Source organism: Vanessa cardui, chromosome 22 (assembly GCF_905220365.1).
Source record: "Vanessa cardui chromosome 22, ilVanCard2.1, whole genome shotgun sequence".
Classification (NCBI taxonomy): domain Eukaryota; kingdom Metazoa; phylum Arthropoda; class Insecta; order Lepidoptera; family Nymphalidae; genus Vanessa; species Vanessa cardui.
In genome coordinates this window covers 10648654-10674076 of record NC_061144.1, presented here as the reverse complement: position 1 = coordinate 10674076, position 25423 = coordinate 10648654, and the positions used below count along the sequence as shown (strand labels likewise).

Here is a 25423-nt window from a genome sequence, read left to right as displayed (position 1 = left end):
GTACAAAATATGAGGTGCTAAAGAGTGAATACTTTGAAATAGGTATATTTTGAAAATATTGGATAACTTGGGACAACTAATGAGCAATGGCAGATCTCTAAATATGATAACAAACTTGTTTATTCTCTTCTCTTGTTTTTAGTAATTATAGTAATCTTTATAATAATGAACCTTTATTAATAGTAACTAAAACTATAAATTATTATAAGTATGAGTCAAACTTTAATATTTGACATTAGATAATTAAACAACAAAAACTATCACGTCATTATTGTTACAAATACTTTATTATAATATTATAGTACACAATATCGTTCAATCGTTAAATATCTGTAATAATTAATCTTTCCACTCGTCACTGTCTTCTTCATTATTATCAGGTTCTAACATTTTGTCCAACGTAGAATTACCACCTTCATTCATCCTATTCAAAAGCGACGTTAATAATTTCTTATTTAAATGATCGGTCTGACTTATTTCTCGCGGAGGTTGTTCCTGTATTTGCTCTGGTTTATTTTCAACGATTTCTTCTGGAGCAGGCATTGTTAATGTATTTCTACTTTCTACTAGTTACTACTATTTTAATAAACACAATTGACAAATGACAACTGACAGTTAACTAAACAAATACAACAGATTTAAAATATAAACTTAAACCGACTTAATGAAGTAGTAGTTTTAATAATGTCAATGGTATGCACGAATAATGTCTCGCTATGCCGGATACCTACTTTTTATTTTTATCGTATTCTCACATTTTGACGTTGTCATTTTTATGACATCAATAAGCTGCAGTTGCTAAACATATTCATAAATAAAAAGGTAGACTGTGTAGATTTTAATCAATTTTTGTTTGAAATAGTTTAATTACATTCCAAGTACTCTATTCTATTTTCAAAATAATTCCACTTATCTTTAATTGGTCGGATTATTTGTTTCATGCTATTTCAACTATTAAAGTTAACGTTATATGTTCATAAATTCTTTATTATTCATATATAGATTAAACGAAAAATAAAAACTCGTCCTTTAATGAAAGTTTGATGGCGTAGGTAGTCTAAGAACAATAATCAATACTGCTTTTTTAGTTATATGCTATATACAATTGATTAAATATATAATACCATTATTGTTCTTTGTAAATATTTACTATTGAAAATAACGATACATTTAGGGAATTAAAAATAATATATCTTAGTGTATGAAGTCGTCACTCAAACTTCAGACTTATACATTTTTATGTATACATAATCAATTACAATTCATTATTTATTTTACGAATTATACTTATATTTTAAAGTCAACTTTTCTGCAAATCCCAAATATTAAAATGTAAATAATTCAAGTGAAAAATATTCGTACTTGATATGCTTATAAAATTTCTAGTGTTATTCCTATTAGCAAGTCGCAGAGTAGTAATAATTATCCCAATACTTTGTTTGTATACACTCAAATTTAATTTAATGCATATACCCAATCTTGAGCTAAATTGCTGACGGTCTTTAATCCTCACATCATTAGAAACTACAAAATTAACAATTGCTCACTGATTTCATATTTCATATTACTTAAAATTATAATGTAATTTGACGTAAAAAAACATTTAACTGGAGTTGTAGCAGAGTTGTAATTGTGGTATATTTTAATATATAATTTTTTACTATTTTATATGTTATATAACTTTGAAATTTTAAGTAACGTATGAAAAGATATAATCATATTTAACAATTACATATAAGTAATATTAATTTTATCTTATTTTCATATTTTTTCAATTCAAATTTTTAGTGCTGTCCTCCCCGAAAGAACGAACGTCGTCGTCCTTCTGACCAGCGACATTTTCATCGGCTGGTATACATAATTTGATCAAAAAAGTCCCAAAAAAGTTAGTATTGGAGCCCTTTCAATTTTTAATTCTGGTATAAAAAAATACGTTTACAGCTTACATTTATAAGAAAAAGAAATATTAATCGTATTACGTTGAATATACAGTGGCGGTCAAGATTGCAGTCTTACATAACTTAGCTGGTTGATACCTAACCTGTATCTTTTTAATTTGATTTTGTGTTTAATTATCAATTATAGAGCCGTGAAAATGTTGGGCCGTTTTGCACCGGGTGTCTGCACCCAGGTGACCATGGGGGTCAACCAGCAGCAGAACCGTAACATGGCCACATTGAAAGCCATTTCTATGCGATTGAAGTCTGTAAAGAATATTCAGAAAATTACCCAGTCCATGAAGATGGTGTCAGCTGCCAAGTAAGTTAAAACAATTATTAAAAAAAAAGAAATTTTCAAAAATTTAAAATTGGAATGTCATATAATTTCCCTATCAATTGACGTTTAGTTCAATTAATTCTTATTTTAAACAATTATGAAAATAATATTTAAGCTTTGAACCACATCATCATAAAATAACCAGAATATTGATTAAAAAATCGGCCCTATAATGAGATAAACTAAATGAATAGTTGAATAATGTATATTGATAAAATGTCAAATATTACAATTCCTCTAAATACTCATTATTTCCGAGTAACCTGAATTAAGCTTGATTATGTTGAAATATAATAAGGAAAGTTGTTTATAGAACTTGATAATGGTACTATACTTTGACTCAAAACTTATTATGCATGATATATGAGGGTGTTTCAGGGTATATGATTGATTATGACATGGCATTAATTACTACTTATTCTATAGGTATACCCGTGCTGAACGTGACTTAAGGGCTGCCCGTCCTTATGGTGAAGGTGCAGTACAGTTCTATGAAAAAGCTGAGGTAATTTACGTTGAAAATGAATATTCTAACATTTAATGTTGCTATAATTACTTATTCTGTATTTAAATTTATATAGGCAATTTGTTTAGTTCTAATAAAACTTTTAATTAAACATATTTATGGGTCTTAATAATTTTGCAAGAATTATATAATTTTTTCAGGTTGTCGCCCCTGAGGATGAACCCAAACAGCTTTACATTGCAATGACATCTGACAGAGGTAAACGCTTATTTTAAATTATATTAAAACAAAAGACATAGGTATTAATATTAAATAAAAATTCTAAATTTAAAACTTGCACTCAATTTCATAGTGTGTATACTATGTTATCAGATTAGTATAGGGGCATAAAAATTTTAAAGAATTGGTGTTTAAAAACAATTGAAGGTTTAACAGCAAAATTGCCTTTTTTTTAATCTGTGAATAATGATGACGCCACCTTCTTTAATTTCAAGCTTTGTGAATTTTGAATGCTAACTCATGTTAATTTGTTAATGTATTTAAAAATTATGGATTGTAAGTCTGTATAAATCTTGTATAAGAAACTCATCTTATCCATCCTGGTCATCAGTATAATTTTTGTGGCCCTAACTCAGGTCTCTGCGGAGCCGTCCACACTGGTGTCTCAAAGGTTATCCGTAACCGTCTCATGGAGCCAGGAGCGGAGAACATCAAGGTTATCTGCGTTGGTGACAAGTCTCGCAGTATCCTGCAACGCTTGTACGGGAAGCATATCATTAGTGTCGCTAATGAGGTGAGAAGAGATTTATTTCTAGAAATATAGACCAAGATCGACGTTGTATTAAGTCTACTATAAAAGATTTTGATAGCTTAAAGCAATGTGTCTTTTTTGTATTGACTTATTTCTAAATGTTGGTAGTGAATTGAATATTAGAAAAGATTAATAAATTAGTGCCAATCTCTATAGACAATGGAGACCACTTAGCACCAAGAGGGTAATTTGCCATACGATATTTATTTAAAAAAAAAAACTACTTCTAGAACTTCGAAGAAGTGTAGTTAAAAAAATCTCTGTGTAAAAAAAAACTACCATCTGTTTTTAAATACTATGCAGTATTTTGAACTCTTAAATTGTAATTTCCAGATTGGTCGTCTTCCCCCTACTTTCTTGGACGCGGCCAAGATCGCCAATGCCATTATGACTTCTGGATACGACTTTGGTTCCGGCAAGATCATCTACAACAAATTTAAGTCTGTGGTGTCCTACTCGCAGGCTGACTTGCCGCTGTTCAGTCAAAAAGCTATTGAGGTATAGTGTAACTATGGTGTTACCTTTAGCCTTTACACTCCTATTAAAGTATTAGAATTTTCATATATTTTTGTAGGAAAAGAAATACTATTATTATTTATATATATATATATAGTCTGTGCCAATAAAAAAGATTTATAAATTGTGCTTAATCTTGTGCCATCTAATTAAGATATTATTTTTATCTCTATTGCATGTTTTAGACATATTTCAAGTCAATATTTAAATATTTCTGTTCCATTTTTATTTGATATGCCTTTAAGGTATTTAATTAACAACTGGTTCTAGAGACATGAAAATGTATATCATAATTATAGAAAAATATATATGATCTAAGTAAATCAGATGAAGGGATTATACAAGTATATTCCGTGCATAGCAGTTCATCACAGTAAGACAGAAAACAAATGATGTGGTGAAACAATTAACAAACAATTAATCATAAAGAAAAAGTATATTATAAAATGTCAGTAGAAAAATATAAAAAAAAACACAACTGAAGCTAATGAAAGTCAAATCCAGTTAGGCTTAAACACAAATAGTTTAACATTGTGTGCCCGACCCATTAAATGTCATGTTTTTTGTAATTACTATATTATATTTTATAGACAGATTTGTTTTATATGATTTTTTTTTCAGAACGCACCCAAACTGGCTGTCTACGATTCATTGGACTCCGACGTCCTTCAATCATACATGGAATTCTCGCTCGCTTCTATGCTCTTCTACGCCCTGAAGGAAGGCGCCTGCTCCGAACAGTCTTCTCGTATGACGGCTATGGACAACGCTTCCAAGAACGCTGGAGAGATGATCGAAAAACTTACTCTGACCTTCAATAGAACCCGCCAAGCCGTCATCACCAGGGAACTTATCGAAATTATCTCTGGTGCTGCCGCTCTGGAATAAAATCACTACAGTTGAAGCGGTTGGCGGCCGATTATCTGTCAAATTACAACATAATTTATTTATAAAAATACAAAAATTTACACGGAAATATTTATTATTTCGAATCGATTATTTTAAGTGTAATATGTTATCATTGATTAATATGTGGAATGATATTATATGTGATGGATGATATCGGATTATGAAATGCGCCATTTTGTCAACCGTTTTCTATACCGTATTTATCCCGTAACTGCCGTGTTTTCAATAGCGAAATGTACAACGCCGACATTCCCGGACGAGTGTTTTGGTTGGTTGTAAATTCACACGCAAACACATAACTGGCTTTTCTACCTTTACAAGTGGTCAAACACTCGTTCGATTCCCTGGCTGAATGTTTATGAAATACTTATAAGGATCAAGTGGTGGTTAGCATTAAAGTACTGTTTAGATAACAAAAGAGTTTTATTTACACGTATGTAAGCCCTGTCAGATATAGCAGTATACGGGAATTTTAGATTTGCAGACAAATGATCTGTTTTTGAATAACTAAATTGTTATATATTCAGAATAAGTCAATCTAAGAAGAATAAATTGTAATAAATAATATTGGAAAAAAACTCGACGCGACGTTATTTAGTTTTTATTAAACTTTAATGCATATTTAATAGAGCGAAATGCAAATTGTATTTTTAATATCTATAACCTTAACATAAAAGGCGCAAAATAAACGTAGGCCTATAAATGCAAAAACAATATATTTGTTTCAGGGTATTTACGAAAACTAATATTTAAAAGGGGAATTTGCGTCTGTGTACTTTATGTACTCACACCAGTTTGCTACAAAATTGAGTTACTATTTTTTGCTAATCCCTTGCTTAATATAAATTATAAAATGCGCAAAACTAATATTATTAAAAAAGATTACTTATTATAAAAAAAAGTAGTACATTTTTGTTTTACATCATGCAATTATATCGCACTGGCTTGTAGACTGTGTTTGGAATACTAATTGCTTATTCATTTCTTTTATTACGAATTAATATCCCCAAAATATAAAAACACCTGGTGGAAATAAAATCAATAAATTACTAAGTGTAATATTTTATTTCTAAGATACTCTCAAATACATGGCAGTCTTAATTAAAAAAAAATATACATGTTTGGCACGTGACATGCACGCAAGCAATTTTACCATACAGATGCAAATATTTTAATTTTTTTTCTTTAAGTCACGTTGGTATTAAAATGTCCTTAAGTATATAACTTAAAATCAAACAATCATGATTATAGAGCCTAAAAAATAGGGTTTACTTTGTTATATACCTTTCTTTACTCGTTCCATATTTAAAATAACAAATTTAAATGTTTTAAATTAGTCTGTGTAAATTATATCTATCACCTATTTACAACTTCAAAAAAGTTATTAAGTTGTAAAATATGTTAATCTGTGGTCTTAAAATGTAGACTATTTTCGTTTATGGATGGCGGTAGAGGTACATGTTCTTTGTTTTAAACTATTTTGTTAGGCGGTTGCTGAAATGAGCCACTTGATAGTAAGTGGTCGGAACTGGCCATTTACATTCGCGCCGTAAGTCGTAACAAATACACACACATAACATAAATTTTGACAAAAAATATATCTTATCGAGACCTAAAATTACCTTAATATACATAATAACATAGTATTTGTCTATATATTAAAATTCTATGTTGCTGAAGTCAAGTTTTCTTGCGTAGTGTGAATTATTTGGCTTTATAAACTACCTTATAAAAATGTGTAGGAATTATATTAACATTTAGTGAAATTTGTGATGATAAACTTTTTCGAAATACAGAGCCTTTTATTTGAAACATAATTATGCATAGATGTTATACTAAAACTTTTCACTCCAGTTATAGTACGACACAACTTAGATGTCGCATCGGAAAAATTCGTAAAACCGATCACATCCGAATTAAGTACGCTATCTCAAATTATCAATATTTATTTCTCACGCGAATATGATCTTTGCACTAACGTAATAACTTGTAATATCATATGACATAATATATTCGTCAATTTGACGCGTCGATTTACATGCACTTGCTTTCTCTGACGCGTGAATCTATAGCGACGAATAGCGTCGAATGACGCGATAAGAAGATATTTCTATTCGTTGTGTAAGTCGGCATTAATCGGTTTTATTTTCATTCCATTTCATTTTCCGATGCTACATCTAATTTGTGTCTTACTATACGTGGTTTTAATAGCCTTCAAGTCTTTTGTATCATTGTAGACAATACAAAAAATCATAAAACTTAACATGGGTGGTAACAACATTTTTTTTTAACTTTTTGGATTAGGCAATCAACTGTTTAGCCTACGTAATAGCTTATATTAGTTATCTTAGTAATTCATATTTGTATACAAAAAAAGATCACTTGACATGAAAGCCGCACAGTACAATAAGGCTTTGACTAATCGAAGGAGTAAAGATAAACCAAACTTAAATCAACCTATTACAGGCGTCTTCTGATGAATATATCTTTATTTATAATAAAACACCATTTCAGTTTAATTATACTTGCAAGTTTTTGATGATCTAATATTGGCCTGGCCGACATTCAATATGCCATTTTTCCTCAAATCCATAATACGATAGATTATACAAAACTTTGACGAATCAAATCTTTACTCCTAGTAGTTCAAATGGGCTATACATATATTTGCCTTAGACTTCTTGTAGATTATATAATAGAGTTGATAATAATTAACAAATAAGTGTAAACAATAAAAATAAAACCAATATTAAATACGTTTATTGGGTGCAGCAACAGTCAAGTCGAGTTCATGATCGTACTTATTACATTAACACAGTAACACTGTTAATAAACATTACATTCGAATATTTACAGTTCGCCGCCAGCGACTCGTGTAGATATGTATATGTATCTGAAACAAAAACGAAATAATAAGATGGCGACGTATTCATCACATAAGAATAAATTTTTTATTGCTTTTTTTATGGTATAGGTTGGCGGACGAGCATATGGGCCACCTGATGGAAAGTGGTCACCGTCACCCATGGACAATGACGCTGTAAGATATATTACCTTACATCGTCAATGTGCCACCAAACTTGGGAACTAAGATGTTATATGTCCCTTGTGCCTGTAGTTACACTGGCTCACTCACCCTTCAAACCGGTACACAACAATACTGATTTTGGCGTTATTTGGCGGTAGAGTAACTTTATTTTATTTTTTTTTATTTTAACTATGTTATGTTTTGTTTTATTTTTTATTAAATAGGTAGACATACAAAATAAATAAATATTGTACATCACATACATTACTCTGATCCCAATGTAAATAACTAAAGCATGTGCTATGGATAATCAGAAGTAACGACGGTACCACAGACACCCCGACCCAAGACAACATATAAGACTAATGAACTCTTCCTACAGAGTGGTCGTCGATAACGATCACCCTTCGGTTCCCTTCGGTTCCCTTCGGTCCCCTTCGGTTCCCTTCGGCTCCCTTCGGTCCCGGGCTCACCGTCACTCGCGCACGGCGGGCAGCGGGCGCGCGGGGCTGCGCCACACGGCGGAGGAGGTGCGCTTGAGGCGGGCGCGCTCGATGTCGGGGAAGATCTCGCGCAGGTCGGGCGTGTGCGCGCGCACCGAGAACAGCCGGTCCACGAGCCGCGCCGCGACGCGCGCCTGCGCGACGAGCTGCGCGCGCCGGGCCTGGGGGGCGAGTGACGGGTTACTGACGCACTGATTATACACACGTTGATTGTAAGGAGTCGAGATGGTTGCGGGCTCAAACCCGGGCGAGCACCGCTGATTGCTCGGCGGTCAAGGAAAACATCGTGAGGAAACCTGCATGTGACTAATTTCATAGAAATTTGTCACATGTGCATTGGAACAGCGTGGTGGAATATGTTCCAAACCTTCTCCTCAAAGGGAGCGGAGGCCTTTAGCCCAGCAGTGGGAATTTACAGGCTGTTGTTGTTGTTGTTGTATTGATGCATTTCGCCGAATAAGCCGAAATGATCTAGTAGTTAGTTATTCATGCGTTGTATCGATGACTGCGAGTTACGCCCCAGTAAGCAGTATAATTCAGCTTTTTTTCGGCAGTGAGGAAATGTGCGTGTGTTTAATATCAATGAAAATTTTACACATGTGTATTCACCATCAGACGCTGAAGGTGAATTTAAAATAATGAGGCCTACATTAGTTCAACAATAGGACATCTACAGGCTTAACATTTCTATGTAATGAAAGAATATATACTGTGTCCAAATAGTGACCTTTGATGTAGACCAGATGGGTACAGGTCGTTCTGGTGGCTCTTCGTCTTCGTCAGAGTTGAGGTATTGGAACCCATCAGCCATGTACACGGGGTCCAGAGCTGGTGCGTTTTTCAGTGGTGTCATGACTGAAAGAAAAAAGGATTTGTAAGATTATAAGTGCACAATATCTTACATAGTAGTAAAATATATATATATATATATATAGAATATTTTTTATTAGTCATTACTTTGGTAGTTAGTCAATAAAAAAAATGTGATATTCTTTTGTGTAATGATATCAAAATATTAATTATTATACATCGGACAATCCTTAACCATACCTAACAATTTAATTAGAAGTCAATTAGAACTAAAATGTCCCACATTACAATAATAACAATGGCTCATTAAATATTCAAAACAAAAACAGTGTGAAGGCAAATATTAAATCTAGCTAAACATTATTTTGTACAACTCTTCAATAATCATGTAACTCACTCTTATCTCCGTCCATTCTCTGCTTCATCTTTTGTCTCTCCATGAACTCCTTTTGTCTCCTCTCGATTTCCTTAGCCATGATTGCAGCCTCTTTCTTCATTCTAAAATATTCACATATGAAATTTTTGGTTTTGTACGATAAACTAAAGATCACAGACAACATTTCTCGAAAAGTAAGATAAGTTAAATAAAAAAATTCACTCAGGTATAATAACTTTATAGGTAGAATTGCTTGAAATTATTGCCTAAGTTTAGGTGGAGAAAGAAATTGACTTGATAATTAAAGAGTGTTTAATTAAATCAAATTCACATGTGTAATTTTGGACAAAAAATGCCTGAATTTCATCAGCATCTTTGATATGGCTAAGAATCATAAATTTAGTAATAACTAATAAATAAGATATTATGTAAATACTGACGCCTCCGCTTCCTCCAATTGTTTCTTCCTCGCAGCCTCCGCCCGCCTCTGTTCGTCCGCGAGCCGCTGCTGTCTCGCTTGCTCCTCGGCTCTCCGTCTCTCCTCCGTCTCCGCTACTTTACGCGCCAACTCGAGTTTTTTCTGTAAACAATTTGTACATAGGTTCTTTATTGAAATACAAGTAAAATACTTTGAAGAATTAGATCTGTATTTTTATGTATGAACAATATTTTTAGTCATATCATTGATGTGAGAGATGTGTACGAACTTGCGAGTCGAGATGACCCAGTGATTAAAAAGCGTGAATCTTAACCGATGATTGCGGGTTCAAAGTCAGCCAAGCACCACTGAATTTTCACGTGCTTAATTTGCATTTATAATCCATTACGTGCTCAGCGGTGAGAGAAAACATCGCGAGAAAACCTGCATCTCACAAATTTCATAGAAATTCTGCCACACGTGTACTCCACCAACCCGCATTGGAACAGCGTGGCGGAATATGTGCAAACCTTCTCCTCAAAGGGAGAGGAGGCCTTTAGCCCATCATTTACAGGCAGTTGTTGTTATATATATATATGTTGAGTAAAGAGACGTAGCGTCAGTACCCGCTCGGCCTCGCGCTGGCGCTCGAGCTTGCCGAGGTCTGCGTGCGCCTGCCTCTCGCGGCGCTCGCGCGCGGCGGCCTGCAGCAGCGCGCGCCGCTCGCGCTCGGCCGCGCCGCGCGCCGCCGCCGCCGCCGCCATCTTCTCCTCGCGCCGCCTGAGACACCTCACCGTTACTCGTTACTCTTCGACATGCTTATATTTACACATACTCGTTACTCGTTACTCTTCGACATACTTATATTTACACATACTCGTTACTCGTTACTCTCTGACATTCTTATATTTACACACTCCAATTGAGTTATCATTACATTTTTTAATAATAGTTGAAAATAAAATCGACACCCCACCGTTACTCGTTACTCTTCGAGATACTTATATTTCGATGCTCCAATTGAGTTATCGTTACATTTCTTAATAATAATTGAAAATAAAATGCTGCATAATAAAAGATTTTTTTTTTTTATGATATAGTTTGGCGGACGAGCATATGGGCCACCTGATGGTAAGTGTTCACCATCGCCCATAGACAATGACGCTGTAAGAATTATTAACTATTCCTTACATCGTCAATATGCCACCAACCTTGGGAATTAAGGATGTTATGTCCCTTGTGCCTGTAGTTACACCGGCTCACTCGCCCTTCAGACCAGAAAACAACAATACTGAGTACTGTTATTTGGCGAAAGAATAACTGATGAGTGGGTGGTACCTACCCAGACGGGCTTGCACAATCCCCTACCACCAAGTTTATTTAGAAATTTGTCAATAAATATTTGTTGAAAAAAAAAGAAACCACAAAGCTAATTAACTAAACCAAAAACAATCAAATTATTCTTTTTTTTTATATAATAGGCATACTAATTTAAAAAAAAAAATTTTTTTTAATTATCTCACTTTTTCTGCAACTCTCTCTTTGCTTCGAGAAGCGCTTCTTTTTTACTTCTGGCATCCTCCTTCTCTCTCGTCTGGGTCTCCTCTGCTTCTCTCGCTCTATTGATGGCACTTAGTTTCGAAGTCGACGACGGAATTTTTGTTGAAGACATGACGTTTGCACGTGGCTTCGTTGCAGAACTCGATACCTGTAATGTTTTATATAGAATATCAACTCTTTAATTTAGAGGTAGGAATACAAGAAAAAAAAAAATTCCCGTAAATCTTGGACTGAGACAGTAGCAAGTTATCGGATCTGCTATCTAGAAATGCTAAGTAAGTAAAGTAAAAAAGTAATAAAGTAACAGCTAGTAAATTTCCCACTGCTGAGATAAGGCCTCCTCATCCATTAAGGACAGGGTTTGGAACATATTCCACCACGCTGTTCCAATGCGGGTTGGTGGAATGTGGCAGAATTTCGATGAAATTAGACACACGCAGGTTTCCTCACGATGCTTTCCTTCACCGTCGAGCTTGAGATGAATTATAACACAAATTAAGCAAATATATAGAGTGGTGCTTCCCTGGGTTTGAACCCGCAATCATCGGTTAATATGCATGCGTTGTATCTACTGGGCCATCTCAGCTTAGTAAGTGCGCCTTACGTAAAACTGACTTGTAAATTGGTTTTGTTTTTTTTTTTTTTTACAGGAGAGAAAGGAACATATATATTATAGATTTATTATAACAATCAACAATAGTTTCATATTTTTTGTTATTATATGTAGACTTGTCAAACATTTATATACTTGATATAGAGAAATGTTATAACTGTACAATATAGCTTACTTGTGTTACTTTCCCGTTGAAGATCATACTGTTCATCTTAGTCAATGTCTCGGCGGAGAGAATAACTTTGGATACTTTGTCCGGAGGCGTTTGCTCTGTGTTATCCTCCTGAAAAAAAAAAAAATAACAATTATTATAATTTTATTAATTCTAACTAATTTATCTATATTAATATCATAAATATAAAAGTAACTCTGCCTGTCTGTCTGTCACATTTTTTTTTTTGCCCAACTGCTGAACCAAATTTGATGAAATTTGGTATGAAGCCAACTTGAACTCCAAGAAAGGATGTTTAGTATAAGTTTTTTGGTGGTAGGGCTTTGTGCAAGCCCGTCTGGGCAGGTACCACCCAATCACCAGTTATTCTACCACCAAATAACAGTACTCAGTATTGTTGTGTTCCAGTTTGAAGGGTGAGTGAGCCAGTGTAACTACAGGCACAAGGGACATAACATCTTAGTTCCCAAGGTTGGTGGCGCATTGACGATGTAAGGAATTGTTAATATTTCTTACAACGTCATTGTCTATGGGTGATGGTGACCACTTACAATCAGGTGGCCCATATGCTCGTCCGCCAACCTATTCCATAAAAAAAACAAAAACAAGGAAATACTGTTTGCGCACACACACGGCAGAGTTTTTACGGACTACATTATTATTATCACATATCACATAATATATCAGTGTAATAATATACAACTTCGTGCATTGAGTCTATTTAACTTTTCATACCTTTTTAGCCATGGCTCTTGTCTTCGTTCTGGTCACTCGGGTAGCCATTTCTTCAAACTGCTGCACTTTTTCTTTAACAGCCGATCTGATATTTATATATACCAGTTTAATTAATCATTTCTTTTTATGGAGAAACTTTTATGCTTAATTTTATAACTTATACATAAATGTAACCAACAGTATCTTTCTTACAGCTTTTTGGAACCCACCCACATTGATTTCATGGAGAGGAAATTATAACTTTGTGAGGAAAATGTTTATTTCACATATTTCATATGAAAGAAAACTCATTACTACTTTAATTGACCTGACTTGGCTGAGATTCACATTTTGTAGACATAGTATGTGTACAACTGCTAAACTAACAGTAACTCGTGTAACATACACACATATATCTTTGTGTACATGATACTCACGTGGGTTGCGGCAGTGGTGGTATTTTGGGGGGAGTCTGGACTTCTATACTGTCACTGTCATCCGTTAGTAACGAGTTATCCTCCGTTACATTTGTTACTTTTGGATCTGGGAAAAGAAATATAGTTTGTAAATTTTTGCAAGTTACTACTACTATTTGCAGACAAATGTATAGTTATTAGCATGAAATGCTTTTACTCAGGATTTTGTCTTAAATAAATAATAAATAAATAAATATGAGACATCATCACATACATTACTCTGATCCCAATGTAAGTAGCTAAAGCACTTGTGTTATGGAAAATCAGAAGTAACAACGGCACCACAAACACCCAGACCCAAGACAACATAGAAAACTAATGATAATCTATATCGACTCGGCCGGGAATCGAACCCGGGACCTCGGCGTGGCGTACCCATGAAAACCGGTGTACACACCACTCGACCACGGAGGTAGTCGTCTTGTATTGTACATGTAAATATTGCTTACATTAATATCAATAATCAATCAATCACTTATACGACCAGTAACAATACTGTGTAACAAAAAAAACTCTCATAAAGCATAGTTTTAGAATGGCCAACTAAGATTGTGCATATTTTAATCGTTTACCTTTATCAATGACAACTGTAGCATCCATAATTGCATTTGTCTGTGGTTTGTCCAAAACTACCGTCTGATTACATGTTTCCAACACAACTGTTTCGTTCATTTGACACTGGAATAAATAATAAATTAGTTATCAAATAATAGTCATCATGAAAAATTACTCTGATGATGGAAATAATGTTATAAATTGTAAATATAAAAGAAAAAAAAAGTAAAGTAACAGCCTGTACATTTCCCACTACTAGGATAAGGCCTCCACTTCCATTAAGGAGAGGGTTTGGAACATATTTCCACCACGCTGTTCCAATGCGGGTTGGTGGAATACACATGTTGCAGAATTTCTATGAAAGTCGTCACATGCACGTTTCCTCACGATGTTTTCCTTCACCGCAGAGCACGAGATGAATTATAAAGACAAATTAAGCACATGAAACAGCGGTGGTTGGGGGTTTGAACCCGTAATCATCGGTTAAGATGCACGCGTTCTAACCACTGGGCCATCTCGACTTATAATGCCAAGTTAATTCTATTTAACTGCGCAACATATGTATATTATAGAATACAATGTTGAGTGCAAACCCAAATGTACTCTATTCTCTCACTTTCATAATCCGCAACCAACGACAAAAAGAGACAAGTCACTCTCTTAGGTAGAGGATTGGAAACAAATTTCAGGCTTTGTGTTAATTAACACTTGATTTTGGAATTTAATTAGGCATATTATTAGAATTGAGTATATCATTCAGAAACAATTATTGTATTATATTACCAACTTTATAGCAAAAGCTATATTGAGACATTAAGATATTGTCTTGTATGCATACCTTTCAAGAATATATTTATAAAAACTTTTTTTTTTTTTTTTTTTTTTTTTTTTTATGGAATAGGTGGCAAACGAGCAGGAGGCTCACCTGATGGAAAGTGACTACCACCGCCCATGGACATCTGCAACACCAGGGGGCTTGCAGATGCGTTGCCGGCCTTTGAGAAAGGAGTACGCTCTTTTCTTGAAGGTTCCCATGTCGTATCGGTTCGGAAAAACCGCCGGCGACAGCTGGTTCCACAGAGTGGTTGTGCGAGGCAGAAAATGTCTAAGAAATCGCGCTGTTGTGGATTTTCGGACATCAAGATGGTGCGGGTGAAACTTAGAATTTTGACGAGATGTCCGAAGGTGAAATTCAGCAGCCGGGATTAATCCGAACAATTCCTCGGAACATTCCCCGTGAAAAATTCGGTAGAAGATGCAGAGTGATCCAACATCTCTACGCAAAGCCAAAGGATCAAGGAGATCGGAAAGGGCTTGATCGTCGATAACTCGAGCCGCTCTACGTTGGATGCGGTCAAATGGAAGGAGCTGGTACTGGGGAGCACCCGCCCAGAGGTGAGAGCAGTACTCCATGTGAGGCCGAATTTGCGCCTTGTAAAGTTTTAGGCGATGGGCCGACGTGAAGTACTGTCTCGCCTTGCTGAGCACACCGAGCTTCTTTGAAGCCAATTTGGCTTTGCCTTCCAATTGACCGCGGAACTGAACGAGGCTCGATATATCAACGCCAAGTATTCCGATACTACCTGTAGCGGCTATCGGGATGTTCTCAAATCGTGGAGATACGACAAATGGTGTTTTTTTAGCGGTTAACGCGCAAACTTGCGTCTTTTTGGGGTTGAAATGGACTAAATTTAGCCGGCCCCAGTTCGAGACTTCGTTTAACGAAGACTCGATTTCAGACACAAGTTTGTTCCGGTTCTCTTCGACGTTTTCCCGAGAAATATTAGCGCGGCCGGTGTATAAGGTGTCAACGGTACTGTCGTCTGCATAGCAATGAATGTTCCCGATTTGCAACAAATCATTGATATGCAGAAGAAACAGAGTGGGTGATAGAACGCAGCCTTGTGGAACACCAGCATTGACGAATTTTAATTCAGAGCATGCACCGTCGACAACGACCTTGATGCTCCGATCTGCCAAAAAGCTGGTAATCCAATTGCATAATTTCCCGGGAAGCCCATAAGAAGGAAGCTTCGAAAGAAGCGCTTTGTGCCATACACGATCGAAGGCCTTCGCTATGTCCAAGCTGGCTGCTAATGCCTCCCCCTTGCTCTCAACTGCTTCAGCCCACCTGTGAGTAAGGTAAACTAGAAGATCACCGGCTGAGCGACCCCGACGGAAACCGTACTGGCGGTCACTAATCAGCTGATTCTCCTCTAGGTACCGCAGGAGCTGGCAGTTAATAAGGGACTCCATTATCTTGGAGAGCAAGGAGGTGATGGCTATAGGCCTATAATTGGACGGATCTGAGCGGTTGCCTTTTTTAGGGATCGGATGCACCAAAGCAGTCTTCCAGGAGTTCGGGACGACGCCTAATGCGTAGGATTGCCGGAAAAGACGCGTTAAGACCGGTGCCAACTCGGGAGCACATGTCCGTAGCACGATTGGAGGGATGCCATCGGGTCCACTCGACTTGTGAATGTCCAAGGAAAGAAGTGCTTTCCGAACTGCACTTTGCCGAAATTTAACCTCCGGCATCGTCGTATCACATCGCGGGATTGATGGAGGTGACTTTCCTTGGTCATCCAGAGCCGAGTTCGACGCGAAGAGAGACCCTAAAAGATCGGCCTTCTCCTTCGCGGTATGGGCCAATGACTCACCGTCCCTGTGCAAAGATGGAAAAGAAGGCTGACAGAAATTCCCTAGGACAGCCTTAGCGAGAGACCAGAATTCACGTGTTCCTGATGGGAAGCGCACCAGTCTCTCGCCAATTCTGCCAATGTACTTCGACTTCGCCTCAGCTATCACGTTTTTGAAGGACCTGGAGGCAGAGTTATATTCCTTTCTGAATGTGCTGGTGTTTGTATCACGAGACGCCGATGCGTTAGCCCAGTCTTGGTAGCGTTCCCATTTTCGGCGTGAAGCCGTCTTACAGAGGCGACCAAACCAGGGCTGGGACTTGCCACCAATGGGCACCGCAGAATATGGAATGAAAAGTTCCATACCCTGAAGCACCACATCGGCGACAGAGTCAGCAACAACGCTCGGATCATCCATCGAGAAACAAACTCGCCCCCATGGGTAAGATGCAAAGAAAGACCGCATCCCATCCCAATCTGCTGACTTGTAGTGCCACACGCGACGACAGCCCGCGAAACGAGGTCGTGAGTATCGTGTAACTGGCACTGTACTCCTGACGAGACAGTGGTCCGACGAGCCCAGAGGGGGATCGACGACAATCTTATAGCCGTCCGGATGCGAAGTCAGCAGAAGGTCCAACAGGGAAGGTGTATGATCCTCCACGTCCGGTATTCGCGTTGGCGAGGTGACCAGTTGTGTCAAATCATAAGCCAAAGCGAAGTCGAGAACAGATCTACCCGCATGATCAGTGGTGCGTGATCCAAGCCACTCTGTATGATGAGCATTGAAATCGCCCAGAATAATGATCTCTGCGGATGGAGTCTGCTGCAGCACGGAATCTGTAGCCAATTGGACGTGCTCAACCAGTCGGTCGGTTTCGGCATTACCGCTATGGGACCTATAAAGGCACGCGTAGATTCGCGGATGGTCGTCGCAGTCTACGCGCAGCCAGATAATTGATAGGTCCTGCCCTTCAAGGCTGCCGAGGCGTCGAGAGCAGATATCATCTCTGACGTAAACGCACACCCCAGCTCGTGGCACAAAAGTATGCTCCAATTTGTACCCGGGGTAAGAGAGAAAAGACGTATCGGCAGGAGAAGATATCTGGGTCTCGGTAAGAAAGAGCAAGGCCGGCTTCGCCGTCTCAAGGTGAAAGTGAACGGCATTCAAGTTGGAGTTGAGTCCCCTTATGTTGCAGAAGTCCACAGCGAGTGTGGTAGGGGTTGCCTTATGATGCCTGCTCCGCTTGCCCCGAACAGTGGCGAGCGCAAAATTGCCCCCCCCAGAATTCGGAGGGCAGCCTGGGCATCCCTGCTCAGGCGGTGTACGTCCTGAGTATGGATGCCCAGAGAGGGATTCTCCATCGCAGTCGCTGATGGTACCCTCCTGGGGTAATGTCACCAAATTCTGCACAACCATGTTTTGGGGGGAGAGGGATCGGGCCTCCGGAACTCTCACTTACCGGACGAAACGCGGTAGCATAGCTACCACTTCACGCCGATTTTAAGTGAGAGAGTGGTACTTCCCCGGGCGTGCCGGCCCATTCGACTGCAACCGAGAGGTATGCAGTGTGGCACTACCACTTAAACTACATTGATTTTAGAGATAGAAGTAATTACAATAAAGGACAAACATTTGTTTAATTTGTATAGATAAGAAAATACACTCACCACATTTTTGGGTGTAACCGGAGCATGGTTATACACACCATTGGGAAGAACGACAGTTTTATCCATATCATTGGATATCACAACCGTTGCATTCATCGCTACACCGATCACTTTCGTTTTATCCAAGTTTATATTATCTGTTTCATCAGTCACTGGCTCTGTATTTTTATTTATTTCATTTGTTTGCTTTTGCGCAGTTTCATTTTCTAATTTTTTGGTCAGATTATCTTGTAATTTAAGTTTACTGTCATTTGTCTTTTTGATCATTGGCAGTACTGGTGAATGGACTTCCGGCTGTGATATCCTTTCTTCCTTTGGAGATATTATTTCTGGTTGCGGTTGAGCTTCTTCAGTTTTTTCAGGTTCTTTTTCACTGGAAGTAAATATATTTTCATTATTAGGACTAAGCTTGGTGAGTTTAATAGTATTTACTGGATTATTCAAAGTGATGACATAAAAAAAATGAAGAATTCCATGTCAAATTCGGGCTATGACCCATGACTCAAAAACTGGCGCAGCATGATGGAAATAGCTCCAAAATTTATCTCAAAGAGAGAGTAAAAAATTTCTCTAGTCGAGATTCATTTACAGTGTTTATTTTACTATTGAGAAAAAAATTATTACATTCACAAACACAGCACTGTGTATAATCATTAATCAACATTGATATATTCTGGATAATTTCACAGGCTTGAATTCACTTTGAAAGAATGTTAACTGATACATATAAATACCATACAAAACATTTAACTTTGAATAAATTGCGTTTCCCATTATCCTTCACGCTATTACACATGCTGAGGACAGTCGTTTCAAACAGAAAAAGAGGCTCCATGGAACATGAGACTATACTTACGCTGGCTTCTGGATTCGTCGAGTGCGTTTCGTCCTTGGTTTTTCAGCCGGTGAAGCTGAAACTGAAAATAAGAGAAGACATTAATTATTATTTTTTTTAAATATGAGACAACATCACATACATTACTCTGATCCCAATGTAAGTCGCTAAAGCACTTGTGTTATGGTCTATGGATAATCAGAAGTAACGAAGGTACCACAAACACCCATACCCAAGACGACATAGAAAACTAATGAACCTTCTACATCGACTCGGCCGGGAATCGAACCCGGGACCTCAGAGTGGCGTACACACCACTCGACCGCAGAGGTCGTCAAAAAATAGAAACTTTGTATTGTATTTATTTAATAATATAAACCGACATACCTGTTTCATTCTGTACTGGAGTTTCGATTTCTTTTTCAGTGTCAGTTACTGCTGGCTCGGCTCCCTACAATAATATTAAATATAGAATCAGTAGTGGTTTTTTACATATTTATATTTAAGCTACTAAACAAAACTGTTTAATTTTTAGAACATAATATGACCATCAAGTGAACTATTGGCACATCTTTAATCTATATTAATATTGCTGTGTTAGCGATAAGGCCGCCTCTTGTACATATTTCATCTAACCGTGTATATGTGATTTATTTACTTGGTGTACAATAAAGAGTATTTATTATTATTATAAATGTGAAAGTAACTTTATCTGTCTGTCTGTCTGTCGCTCTTTCACAACCAAATCACAGATCTGAATTTGATGAAATTTGGTATGAAGCAAACGTGAACTCCAATATAGGGCATAAGCTACTTTTTTTGCCTGACACATGACAACCAACAACCTAAAACGCGAGAGAAGCCACGGGCGACTACTAGTTAAAATTAAATTAAAATTAAGATCACATAATGTATATTAAATTATTAGATAATAAAAAAGCGTGGAGTTAATACCTGTTGACTTCCAAGCAGGATACATTAATTGAAATAATTGTATTTAATTAACATGACGTTATATTTTTTAAATGTTAAAAAAGAGTAACTACTGAGTGTCTTGCCGGTTCTTCTCGGTAGAATCTACTTTCTGAACCGGTGGTAGCTTCACTTAATTGTAAAATGACGATTCAAAAGTGCTTATAAAAAAGCCTACTTGAATAAAGTTTATTTTGATTTTGATATTCACCTTTTTGGCTCTAGTGCGCTTCGGTCGAACTTCCGCAGGCTGAGTCTCTTCGGAGTCGGTCTGCTTCGTGGACCGGGAGCTCGCTCGTGTTGATCGGCTTGAGGCTGCAAAACAAATAATACATTAAACAAATTGCTTGTTGCTTGACTGTCTTTAAGACTGTCTAACATTATTATTAAGGATTACTTTTTAAATTATGAAATAATTTAAAATTAATTATACAGGTAAAATAGAATAATTTTATATCATACAGATAATCTTTAACTTACAAATAAACTTTACATCCAAAATAACAACACAATAATACTTAATACGTTAGAGCAAGTGGCGACGCCTGTCTGTCTGGCTGTCTCGTAATTATATGTAATCTCGTATTCACTTGGTGGTAGGGCTTTGTGCAAGCAGGGTAGGTACCACCCACTCATCAGTTATTCTACCGCCAAATAACAGTACTCAGTATTGTTGTGTTCCGGTTTGAAGGGTGAGTGAGCCAGTGTAACTACAGGCACAAGGGACATAGCATCTTAGTTCCCAAGGCTGGTGGCACATTGACGATGTAAGGAATAGTTAATATTTCTTCCAGCGTCATTGTCTATGGGTGCCGGTGACCACTTACCATCAGGTGGCCCATATGCTCGTTCGCCAACCTATACCATAAAAATATATATATATATATATATATAATTCATACCAGGTTGTGAGGGCAGCGTGTCTGTCTGTTTGCGCGTTCGCGTAGTTCTTCGTCTCCCTGAAGTTTCTTCCTCTGGGACCTCCTCTGGTTTCTCTTTAGGTACAGCTTTACGCGGTTCTACAGTAATATATTAGTGGCGTTGACTCAGTAATCAATAAAGGAAATAACATGATATTAAATCTTAAATAGTAAGAAACTTGGTAGTTGGTTTTAAAAGGATGCAAAGTGTATGTATATATAAATTATCAAATTTAATAAAAATTAAAATATATATACATATACGCTTAAATATTATGATTTAGAGTCAAAAAAACACATTATCATTTGTTTCACTCAATAGTAATAGTCCAGAAGTGAATACAATAACCCGTCAATCTTTCTATTTTTAGTACTAACTTTTTGTACTTAGGTTGTTCTAAGTACCTCACATGCTATGCTCCATTTGTAGCTCAATGGAGCTTTTCTTAGGGGCCGAGTTCTGACCTCGACCCCACCAATTCCCCTTGTTACTTTGTATGGCAGCACGAGTCATTTCTAATCCTAACGTAACTATGGAATCCAAATTCCTAATACAAAGTATGGCAGCACAAGTCATTTCTAATCCTAAAGTAGCTATGGAATCCAAATTCCTAATACAAAGTATGGCAGCACAAGTCATTTCTAATCCTAACGTAGCTATGGAATCCAAATTCCTAATACAAAGTATGGCAGCACAAGTCATTTCTAATCCTAACATAACTATGGAATCCAAATTCCTTAGTTATAAAAGTAATAGTTGCACTAACTGGGCACGGGGGCGAAGGGCGGCGGCATGGCTAGCTCGTCCTTGTCAACTTCTCGTTTAACCTCCACATTCAGCGGCAAGCATTCCATGTCCATCGGCTCGGGTGGCAGGGATATCTTCTCCTGTTTAACTGTAAATTTTGATGTGATGCATTAAACATGCAATTCACTCATAATTCAATGATACAAATTAAATACAACCAACAAACATTAACAACAATAGCCTGTAATTTTCCAACTGCAGGGTTAAGGCCTCCTCTCACTTGGAGGAGAAGTTTTGGAACATATTCAACCACTCTGTTACAATGTGGGCAAGTGGAATACACATGTAGCAGCAGTATTTGAATAACATTTGACACATGCAGGTTTCCTTACGATGTTAGTCATCGGTTAAGATGCACTCGTTCTAACCACTGGGCCATCAATTAAATCCAAGTAAATATTTAAATTTTAATGATGAAAAAGTAACTATTGAATATTCTTGCTGAGTATCCTTTATACCAATTTTGATTGTGTGCATCTTTTACACTTGATGATTTACAAGTGTTTAAGAGCCTACTTGGATAAAGTATTTATTTTTTAAATTGATGATTTCAAACAGAATAGTCAAAAACCTACCTGTGGCATTATATCAAGACAAAGAAGAAGACATTTTAACTACCTTGTACAAGTTGAATTGGTTCAGCATTTTCTTTGTCATCCTCTTTCCCCCGACGACGGCTTCTACCAGACTTGTCAATTGAGTCTTCTCGACGAAGTTTCTGAGTGAGGTTTACATTCACCTGTTAAAACATTTATTAAAATAGTTACACCGTCAACTTGTCGCAAAACACATAAAATTAGCATCAGTTAACATACAGTACAACAGGTATAGTACGACACAAATTAGATGTAGCATCAGAAAATGCAATGGAATGAAATTAAAACCATTTACTGCCAATTTACACAACCAATAGAAATAGCTTCCTATCGCGCCATTCGACGCTATTCGTAGCTATAGATCAGATCACGCGTCAGAGAAAGCAAGTGCATGTAAATCAACGCATCATATTGACGAATATATTAGGTCATAATATGATAATACAAGTTATTACGATTGTGCAAAGATCATATTTCCATGAGAAATAAATATTGATAATTTGGAATAGCATACTGAATTCGGATGTGATCGGTTTTACGAATTTTGCCGATGCGACATCAAGTTGTGTCGTACTAAACCATAAAAATGGTATGTCTTCCAAGATGTAAACAACAGATTTGAGAATAAAAGTAGGCAGATTGAGTTATTGTTTTTATTTCAAAGTACTTTTAATCAATTCTAAAGGGGATATGTGAGCTTCTATTGGGTACATTTTGATTTATATTCATTGCTACTTAGTAAAAATAATATTAATATATAAAAAATTATTCCAAACCTGTTTACTAATAATGCTCTGTGCCTTAACTGATGCATTTCTTTTCTGTCGTTTATCTTGTTCAGGGCTCTCCATACCATCCACTTCATTTTTGCTACGTTTCTTGGAGCCTCTACGTTCATTACTTTCCGTTGATGTACGATCATCGTTTGATTTAGAGCTCGAGGATCGTTTTGATTTTTCTTCTAATGCCTTCACTGAATCATCTAAACAAGTACATAGTAGAAGTAATAATATTTCTATTTCCAATTATTTTTAATATTTTTAACAAAAATTTAATTATTATTTGGAAGAATGATTTACATTCCTTTCAGATAATAATAAAAAAAAAAAAATTCTATGTAATGATATATATGTTTTGATTGTGTGATTAACTATAGATAATATAAAAAATCATCTAAATGTTTCAGCATTTGCTTGTTTGTATTCTTAAGGATGAGTATTTTTTATGAATATTTAGTAATATTATTCAAAAAAAGTTAAGTTCCTTATAATTGTTTTAGTTTTAATAATTTTGTCAATTTTTTTGTTAATGTTATGTTTAGAATTGTTTTAATTTTTGACCTTTATCAAGCTTTTCCTCTTAGGTACCTTATTCATACAGAATAACAATTAAAATTACAATAAAAAATAATTTAATTTTGTTTGTGTTGTATGTTGGAATGAGACTTATATTATTTTACATTTAAAATTCGTTTCGTAAATTCTTTAATTTCCCTATTTTATTGAAACCAATTGACGTTATACATTTGTTAGACACCTTAACTGATCAATTTTGAAATATTGGAACATATGTTATTTTATAAATATTACAATTTTAAATGTGTAATTTTAATAAACATTAATAATAAGTAATAAGAATGTAGACAATAGTGATACGTACCATCGTCTTCATTTATACTCTGAAGGGTTGTTAGAGCGCTTTTATCTTTTTGAGTCTTGTCCCGCGTTCTGCCTTTGCCATTTTGAAATTCTTCTTCAAACTTATCAAAACACAGGAACGCGGCCTGGAAACGAATTTATAGCACTCATTTAAACACGAATCACACTTTTTAACACACTTATGCACTATATATCTCGATTAATTGATGAAAAATATCGCGGGAATAAAATTTCAAGCTGTAGGATGTTCGTATTTATAATTAAAATTGAACATTGTTACTATATTACCTTAAGATCATCATTAAAGTTTTTTGTAAAAGCATTCGATATTTCACAGATTTTGGGAAGCAATTCATTAAAAATTGACATAATTGGAAAAAGGACTTCACTTTCATAAAAGTTTTATAAATTTGACAAACGCTCTAAAACACTACACAATCGAAAACCGTTTGAAATTGAAAAACATAAGTACCAACATTACCAACGTAATGTAAATGTTGGCTTTGGTTGCGTTCATTGAAATGACAGATAACATAACATATTGATAAACTCCATCAAGCCGTACTTAAAAATAAAGAAAAATGTTATGGTTGGAATAAATAATACAACACTGTTCTTTTTAATTAAATGCATTCGAATAATTAATTAAACTTGCATATTCAGGACGAATTAATTTAAAGGTTATTCGATAGATGTCGCTTTACATACCAAGCTCATTTTAATTTTTGTTACGTTATATTCTGTTCGTTGATTTCAATTTTATTTTATTCATTATGTGTACAGGCTTATTTTTGTTAATGTAAGCAATAATCGTTAATCCAAACTAAAACTGGGTCAATTACATATAACATAAATTATAAAATTATTTGACATATGTATATATGTACACTTATTATTTTGACTACTGTTTAAAAATAATCATTTTTAAGAATTATGATTAATTCTTGAAATATTGAATAACTGCATATTACAATTATTATTAGTATTAAAGTCGAATCCATTCATAGGTACGTTAGTATATTACTTCTATGATTTTAGATCATCATTTTTCATTAGGTAAATGAATTATTATCCAATTGGTAAAAAAATATCCATAAGCAATACTTTATTTTTTATATGA

At 35.9% G+C, this 25423-nt stretch overlaps 2 protein-coding genes across 2 annotated transcripts; one reads left to right on the top strand and one right to left on the bottom strand.

Annotated features, from left to right (window-relative positions):
• The first annotated feature begins 1788 nt into the window (after nucleotides 1–1788).
• Nucleotides 1789–5392, top strand: LOC124539356 (ATP synthase subunit gamma, mitochondrial). The gene is made up of 7 exons (XM_047116727.1): nucleotides 1789–1885; nucleotides 2086–2259; nucleotides 2704–2782; nucleotides 2944–3001; nucleotides 3379–3536; nucleotides 3888–4052; nucleotides 4692–5392. The coding sequence occupies exons 2-7, from the start codon at nucleotides 2096–2098 to the stop codon at nucleotides 4956–4958; spliced, it is 891 nt and encodes a 296-aa protein (XP_046972683.1). The 5' UTR covers nucleotides 1789–1885; nucleotides 2086–2095; the 3' UTR covers nucleotides 4959–5392.
• Nucleotides 5393–7625: 2233 nt separating this feature from the next.
• LOC124539450 (inner centromere protein) lies at nucleotides 7626–24746 on the bottom strand. Its single transcript, XM_047116845.1, has 21 exons — nucleotides 24592–24746; nucleotides 24305–24428; nucleotides 23422–23627; nucleotides 22668–22788; nucleotides 22009–22137; nucleotides 21224–21340; nucleotides 20533–20636; nucleotides 19737–19800; nucleotides 19371–19431; nucleotides 18515–18887; nucleotides 14222–14327; nucleotides 13611–13716; nucleotides 13195–13279; nucleotides 12463–12570; nucleotides 11638–11822; nucleotides 10741–10894; nucleotides 10137–10276; nucleotides 9718–9818; nucleotides 9238–9365; nucleotides 8481–8671; nucleotides 7626–7872 (listed from the first exon to the last, which is right to left on the bottom strand). Exons 1-20 carry the CDS (start codon nucleotides 24670–24672, stop codon nucleotides 8483–8485), a joined length of 2682 nt encoding a protein of 893 aa, XP_046972801.1. The 5' UTR covers nucleotides 24673–24746; the 3' UTR covers nucleotides 7626–7872; nucleotides 8481–8482.
• Between the last annotated feature and the right edge of the window lie 677 nt (nucleotides 24747–25423).

Coding starts and splice junctions, on each gene's coding strand:
- LOC124539356 (XM_047116727.1), top strand. CDS start 2,096: ATGTTGGGCCGTTTTGCACCGGGTGTCTGCACCCAGGTGACCATGGGG. Junction 2,260..2,703: donor AAGATGGTGTCAGCTGCCAA/GTAAGTTAAAAC, acceptor CTTATTCTATAG/GTATACCCGTGCTGAACGTG. Junction 3,537..3,887: donor TCATTAGTGTCGCTAATGAG/GTGAGAAGAGAT, acceptor TGTAATTTCCAG/ATTGGTCGTCTTCCCCCTAC.
- LOC124539450 (XM_047116845.1), bottom strand. CDS start 24,672: ATGTCAATTTTTAATGAATTGCTTCCCAAAATCTGTGAAATATCGAAT. Junction 14,328..18,514: donor CGGTTACACCCAAAAATGTG/GTGAGTGTATTT, acceptor TATTTATTCCAG/TGTCAAATGAACGAAACAGT. Junction 9,366..9,717: donor GAGAATGGACGGAGATAAGA/GTGAGTTACATG, acceptor TTTTTCTTTCAG/TCATGACACCACTGAAAAAC.